At 31.0% G+C, this 8060-nt stretch overlaps 2 protein-coding genes across 5 annotated transcripts in view; one reads left to right on the top strand and one right to left on the bottom strand.

Annotated features, from left to right (window-relative positions):
* LOC105626173 overlaps positions 1–401 on the bottom strand; it is a 5562-nt gene extending 5161 nt beyond the window's left edge. The window contains exon 1 of the mRNA XM_012207484.1: positions 324–401. Coding sequence (XP_012062874.1) covers positions 324–401 — 78 coding nt within the window. The remainder of the gene's footprint in view (positions 1–323) is intronic.
* Positions 402–7292: 6891 nt separating this feature from the next.
* Positions 7293–8060, top strand: part of LOC105626025 — a 2261-nt gene continuing 1493 nt past the window's right edge. For 3 of the 4 annotated variants that reach the window (XM_012207336.1, XM_012207337.1, XM_012207335.1), the window contains exon 1: positions 7293–7436. In XM_012207336.1, the coding sequence (XP_012062726.1) occupies positions 7362–7436 (75 nt within the window). In that variant the 5' untranslated portion in view covers positions 7293–7361. The remainder of the gene's footprint in view (positions 7437–8060) is intronic. The other variant, XM_012207338.1, reaches the window with a different exon arrangement.

Raw genomic sequence — 8060 nt, 5'->3', positions numbered from 1 at the left:
AATTACTAACCAACCACTAGTAATAGTCTACTAAGTTTTTAATTTTTAATTAGTAAATTTAAAGTACCTAATTTAATTACTATGGTATATTTAGTTACTAGTATATCTATCATATATACAACTACAATAAAAGTAAATTAGTACTATATTCTCTCTCTCTCTCTCTCTCTTCTCTCTCTCTCTCTCTCTCTCTCTCTCTCTTCCTCTCTTGTCTTTATATATATTTGATTTTTTACCATAGATATTTGTTATAGCATATCTGTTATATATGGAATTCAATGAAATGAATTAACACATTGCTGCAAATCACAAGGTATATGTACATCTTTCAGCCATGATGTCTCTTGATTTCTTGAACGCGAGCACTCTGTCGATAAAATAGTGCATGATAGGGCTGCCATAGTGGAAAGTCATTGAAACAATTTGTGCTTGGTCACGACGATTTAGCCATAGACGTCTATGGCATTGATTAATATTTTATTAATGTCAATTATGAAACCTAATGAAAATTTTTACATTGTAAGCATGATATAATAATGTAATATAGAGCTCAATACCATTGATTTCACAGGATAATGCAATCACTGAATTTTTTATGGTGTTATTGATTGGAATAAATCCAAATAAGAGACCCTCCAATCCAAAGATCCTGAAATTTATATGAGGATATTAGGGATGCGTTTCATAATGCAATTTGTTACAGTTGGATGCATATGCTCTGATAAATAATTTAGGATATCAAGATATAATATATATATATATATATATATATATATATTTAGCAATAAAATAAGCAATTATGATCAATAAGCAAAAAAAGTTAATTAAGTTAATACATAATATACATTTTTGTGAATTTAGTTAATTGTTTAAAAGCTGATATATATTTTTGTATATCCCCTACATCAGGGACTGTAAAGTGTTGATACCCTGGTCGAAATAAATCGCTGAAATCTATGTCAATTGATTCAATTCAGTATGAATTGATTTATTTAGCAGAATATGTATTTAAGAATATGTATTTAAGAGACATTTATCAACAATTTACAGTTCCTAAAATCTGGCCTGCTCTATATAATATATTTATATTTACATATTTATCATTTGTATATAATAATCTAAATTACATCCAAAAAGAAAGAAATACCTTCAATATGTATCATACCTGGCAATACAAATTTGGAACTAAAGATACTTATGGATCTGTAATGTTTCCTTAGATAATCATTTGTATTAACAGTATCTCACTCATGACATCACTCATGACACCTGAAACAAAGTAGATAACATTTTATTTATTAATATTATGTTCCACAGCATAAGTATGCGTTAGAGTATATCCACACAAATTTGCATAGCTGCATAAACATATGCATAAAGAAAATTATCCAATCGCACTTTATGTGTGACTTTATAAGAGAAATGTGAATGAGTAATTTTCTTTATGCATATGTTTATGCGGATATGCAAGTTTGAATATATCCTTACATGTGAAATAATGTCTGTACTCTGATACTGTAAATAAAGTATATTTTTTGTGACTGAATTAAATACACTTTTGGAAAAGTAAGATAGGTGTATGTTTGATATTTAAGAGTTCACAGGAACAGAAAACAGACCAATAGACCTTATATTTAAGGCATTCTTAAATTTATTTTGAGATGTTTAGTAACCAAAATAATTTGTAGAATTATCTAAAGATAAATTTAAGGAAGCCTTAAATATAAGGCGTCATTATGAACATGAGCATAATCTCAATGAAAAGAATCATAAGTGAGATATGTGACATGTTCACATATGTAAGAAGCTAAAATTCTTAATATTAGAGCCTAACATAATCTTTCTATTGAAATCCTGTTTATATCTTATAATTAGATTACAGAAAAATATTATTATAAGACGTAATTAATACCTTTTTACACGAGAGACTTGCAACTTTTGGAGACTTGCAACTGTTGCAACTATATCTAACCTCGTAACATTGCTAGAGTGCGCTAGTTTCGGGAAACTAACATTTTACACGAAGCAGCACGAGTGCACGAGATGTAGTATTAGCTCGGTAAAATATAGTTTCAGATATCTCGGATATAATAACGAACAAATTATGCGATTTTTTTTTTACAAAAATGAGTAAAGTTGAGCTTATAACAATACATATCGATTAAATATTGCCAGGGACACACGCGACTATCGTTACAAGATAATTCTATAAATATTCTTATATTAGAATAATATATAATAAAGGAAAATAATTTATGATGAATTATATAGATTATTAACGCATATTTTCTATGCTAATTCTTTCTGATCCTTTCACTTTTTTATTCACCCAACAAATGAGAATGAATTAAAATGGATTGAAATTTTTTTCTATCCGAATGCGTATTTTATATAGCAAATACTTTTTTTGGATTTAATTGGATTCAATTGGATGCAATTGGATTGAAAAACTGCGTTTCCTATTCAAAATTTTTAATTGAATAGTATTCACAATTGTGTTTGTGTGCACAAAAAAAGCTAATATTATTTTTAGATTGAAAGGCATAGAGATGTGCTCTATACAATTCCTATAAATGAATAAAAATGCATTCAGAATTGAAAAGCATTTGTTTTAACATTCATAAATCAAATATTTCTGAAAATCTGAATCCATTTCAATTCATTTCAATCCATTCTCGTTTGCAGGGCAAAGTAATGAGACTGGCAGAAAACTGCACTTCGATTGAAACAAGATATTAGAAATTTTATTTTTTCATAGATATTTATAATGGGACGAGAGTGGCGTCACTTTCATTTGTTTGAAAAACTAAGAAATTCTCCGCCCTCAACATCACTCTATGTCCGATTATGAATATCTACGAAAAACTAAAAATTTTTAAAACAAACAGACTACATTCTATGTTCCACAAATATCTACGAAAAATTAAAAATTTTCAAGATCTTATCTCAATCTGTGATAATTTTTCTGTAGTAAAGTAAAACCTTTTCAGATACTAATTTTTTATTACCTACGACAATGATGCGAAATTGCGAGCTGAATATACCTGTGAATTTTTTAATTAATCATATAATGTGCTCTTTGTTTTCTATCTTTCTTGCTTTTTACTTTGCGATTATTTTATCGAGAATATATTTTTTGCCACGTTTCTTCTGAAGTTTGTTAAATTTTATTTTGGATGACAGAAAATGAAAAATAAGAGATAAAAAGACAAGAGTCAGAATCTATATCCATTCTTAATCTCAAACAATGTCTTAAGATGAAGAGAAATCTAATAGACTCTCTGATTGGTTCATGCGTTAACTTAAGATTATTTCGAATCTCTAGCAACGTCTATGGATTCCGCTCAAGGTATAAAAAATAGCAAAAAAAAAACAAGAAACAGAAAATCAAAAGCACATTATTGAATAGATTTTATGATCGATAGACTCATAGCTAAAAATACAAAATCATATTTTCTGTAATTAACATTTCATATTGAAAATGAAATAATCACAAGTTGCTTTTCATTTACACAAGTGATATCAAGTCTAAAATTATTTAAAGTGTTTATTATATTTTATATTCAGATAATGACATACTTACTGATGAATTAGTTATTGTATAACACAGGTTTATAACCTCACTTTTTATGCGAGTTAACAAGTGTTTTAGGTTGGCGTGGCAAATTAATGATGTTACATGTTCCACGTTTTACCAACAGTAGAGCGTCATTGGCTATGTTCAACACTCAGCAAACTGCAGCGAGCTACTCAGTAGTTGAATGAGCGCTTGCTACTCTATTGATGTTCTTCTAACTAAGCTAAAAGTCTGATAGGATGATCTAGAAGAATACACACTTTCTTTGAGATCTTCTAAGTAGAGATTGGTCGAAACTCAGACTTGTGAAACCGGAAATGACGTGTTTTGGAAATGCGCGCTTATGCGTTCGGAGAGACACTATTAGCACTACTTCTATCATTCTATCATCATTGTTTATTAGACGTAAAAGGATAAAATAACAAATTGTAATACTAATAGCGTCTTCTCGACTGCACCTTAGAGACCTTCTAAAAATGCGGGGCGCGTATTTCCAAAACATTATTTCCAGTTTCACATCATGCTGGGGCTTTGGCCAATTTCTACTTAGAGAATCTGTACACTTTCGAATTCCGATTCGATTCTGATGGCGCAAACACAGTATATACAATAGTGCAATTCTCTGTCAGTACCTTTGATGTTAGTATTGCCAAAATGAAGTGCGCATGCGCGAAATAAACGAGTTCCCTAATAACGCCATCTGAATTTCTTTCTTAAGTGCTCTTTATTTTTCCTCTCTCTCTCGCTCTCTTTAGGTCGTTTAACATACATGAAATTTTTTTTAATCTAAATGTAATAAAACTAAAAGAAATTCATAATTACAAAAAAATGTATGCAAAAAAAAAACAAAAATAATAAAATATAAAATTATATAAATGTTGTATGATACAAATATTATACTGTAAAAATTATTTAAAAATATTTTAATTAAAGACTGCAGCATACGATGCTTGTTTTTCTACTAGATCACTTGCGTTTTAGTAAATTATTAGAATTGCATCACACAGAACGCAGATTTTCTAGCTAAAACGAAAGCAATCCAGCAATTATATATCATTCACAGTATTTAAGCGAGACTGACGAAATTGGTGTGTGTGTGATATTTCAATTAATTATTCATTTCTCATTGAAGTGTTGTCTTATTTCCGGTTTTGTTGCTGATGGGCTTTGTAACAGCAATTTTGCTAACGCCTAATCATTTGCAAATTACTAATATATTATGACTATTGTATTTTATTTTATGTTATATCTATTATATTATGTCTATTGTATCATTTTATGTCTATTTTATGTCTATTGTATCATTTTATGTCTATTACTCTGTTAAGATGTGGTCATTCTCATAAAACTTCGCAATAAATTAAATTAAACTAATTAAACTAAACTAATCATGATTTTCTTTTCTTCTATGTTTTTCTCTGATTCGTATTTCAGCTACTCGAACATTTAAGTGGCCCTAAAGAAGAGAACGAAAAAAAAAGAAGTGAAATAGAAGTTTAGACGATATTGAGCAACTTATTTATTTCGCGCATGTGCACTCCATTTTGGTCAATATAAAATCAGGAGAGTTGCGCTATTGTATATACTGTGGCACTAGATACTCTTGATGGTTTGCCAGATGGCCAAAGAGGAGCTACGAGCGCGTGAAAATGAATCTGTCGGAGATCGAATCTGAAAGCAAGATAGATTCGTGCGCTGTCTATCATTGGCATTTTTTCGTTATACAATCAGAAGCAACCATGATAGCCACGAACGACAGCCTATCTGATTCCTGAAGACGAAGATAGTCTTATTAGTTAAGATAGCGAATTGTTGGATAACAAAAATACATCTCATGCCATGCTTGTGCTCTTCATACATCTTTTTTGTGAAATAAGATTGGGAGTTGTTAAATATAATTATACATTTTGCGATAAATCATCAATTAAGAAACTAAACTCCAATGACCTCGACTTTGACATATTATGACCTCCAACAAGTTTTAGCTATCGCTCATCCTTCGTTAAAAAGTTATTAACAAAAAAAGTTTGAAAAAATAACGTTTTATTTCTGCTTATTAAGGGCGCACAGAAAAGAAGACTAAGGCCTGATTGCACCAACTTTAACTTTAAGCGAGGCTTAAAACAGTTTCTTTCTTTAAAGCCGAAAAAGAGAAAGAGATAGAGAGTTTTAAGCTTGCTTAAAATCAAAGTAACGTTGGTGCAATCAGACCTAAGAAGATTCCATTCAGTCTAATCAGTCCTTAGAACATGGGCCGATTTTGCGTTTTGAATTAAGTTTCGATTCTCGCGGCGCTTGTGAACTTTGTAGTCCTGCGCATAATGAGTACGCCAAAGGAAGAAGTATCAAACATAACTTAAATCTGTAAAAGCGATTTTGTCTGCGTGTCTTATACTCATTATGCGCAGGACTGCAAAGTTCACAAGCGCCGCGAGTATCGAGAAACACAAAATTAATCCACCTTTATTTATAAAAGTGGATTCCCCTTTTGCCCGTTTTTACCAATGTAGATTAACTTTAATCTCAATTCAACTTATTCTTCGTCTTTTTCTAATTCTAAAGATTAGAAGTTTTCCTAGTCTTCCTTCCTGGAGGAGTTCTACGACTTCTACGCAAAGCGACTTCCATCCTACCTCCTTCCCTCCCCCTCTGCTTAGGGATGCATCTTGCTCTTTCCAGCAAACGAGAATAGATTAAAATAAATTGAAATGGATTCGGATTTTCAGAAATATTGATTCACGAATGTTAAAATGAATGCTTTTCAATCCTGAATGCATTTTTATTCATTTATAGGAATTACATGGAGCATATTTCTATGCCTTTCAATCTAAAAATAATATTAACTTTTTCTGTGCAACAAACATTGTGAATATTGTTCCATTAAAAATTTTGAATAAGAAATGCAGTTTTCCAATTGCATCCAATTGAATCTAATTTCATTCAATTGAATCCAATTAAATCCAAAAAAAGTATTCGCTATTTAAAATACGCATTCGAATAGAAAAAAATTTCAATCCAGTTCAATCCAGTTTAATCCATTCTCGTTTACTGGGCAGTGCTAGACATGCTTTATAGTATTTGAAGCATCAAATAAACCGCAGTCATATGTGAACTGAAAATTTCTAAAACTGGCTCTTTAAACATAGAGCCGTATTCAGAATGCGCTTACAACAATAGTTTGTTAGCGTTGCTCCAACATGTTGTAATATGCTCCTACCGTAGTTTTTACTCATTCCAACGCGCTGATAAAGTGAATAGGAGCTGTGGTAGCATGTTGGAGCTTGCGACGCGAACAAACCTAATGTTAGCGCACTAACATGCTATAATTTACATTATGCATACTATAGAATTTTAGAGATAAAATATGCTTTTATCGATGAAAGCATGTTTTGAATTCGGGCCATCATCTTTTAAATAGATTGCACGAATCATTGATTTATAAAATATTTGAAATTCTTTTCATTTTGTTGATAAGAATTTTAAGGATGTACATTTTATGTGTAATGAAACGATGGAAGATTTAATAGAAAATTATTAATTTTAAAGGAAATTTTTTTTCTTAAGATTCTTTCTTTTTGATCTTTCTCATTACTAACCTCTTATCTCTGCTAAAATCATCAATTTTGTTGTGTCGTTTGTCTTCCCGCCAAAGAATCATGTCCGTTTACAGCTGCGCCACTTGCGGCTGCAGAATCTACAATTTACGACAGTTTATGACTGCAAAGTTGTGCAGAGGCACAACGAAGTCGTCGTCTGGTAATTGTTGATTGCGCAATTGTGAAAAATGCCGTTTTATCAATATAATTCATTCACTGGCAAGCTGAAGCCGTCTACCAATTTTCAGCCGCTGTATCCTATTGTAAGTAAGGATGCACGTTATCTGTATCTCGCACACGAAATGTTTCATCGATTGACTGCTCGATCTCCGTACATCTTTATCTGAGGATGTCACCTCGTGAAATTGCTCGTTTCATTGTTTCCGTGGAATCTTAGTGCTCACTTTGCTTATTTGAGTGTGTCTTCGCCCTTCAGATTGATCGTCATCTGATTATCAGATTCGATTTTATCAAACGTAGAGCACTGATTCGGCCATGTCGAATACAGACCTGCGATCATGTAACATCTTTCAGATTTTTCATTGACATAATATGCTATAATGATGTTAACTAACGTAATGAATAAAGTCTATACTATATAAGCTTATATATTATTATCTTAAATTGGTCTATCATACGTTAACCATAATACTTTGGAAGCAGAAATGATCAGTGTCCTACATATAAATACATAATAAGTTTATATTCTATAAATATATTTTTGTATATATATATATATATATATATATATATATATATATAGAGAGAGAGAGAGAGAGAGAGAGAGAGAGAACGAACTACTATANATAGAGTGTGTGTACGACGAGAAAGAAAGACTCTACTTACTAGTGTATAATTACTTAATTAACTTAGTCGACGACGGACAA

The sequence above is a fragment of the Atta cephalotes genome, assembly GCF_000143395.1.
Source record: "Atta cephalotes unplaced genomic scaffold scaffold00004, whole genome shotgun sequence".
NCBI classification, from domain to species: Eukaryota; Metazoa; Arthropoda; class Insecta; order Hymenoptera; family Formicidae; genus Atta; species Atta cephalotes.
The sequence above is the reverse complement of the archived record's forward strand: the minus strand, read 5'-3'. Positions and strand labels throughout refer to the sequence as shown.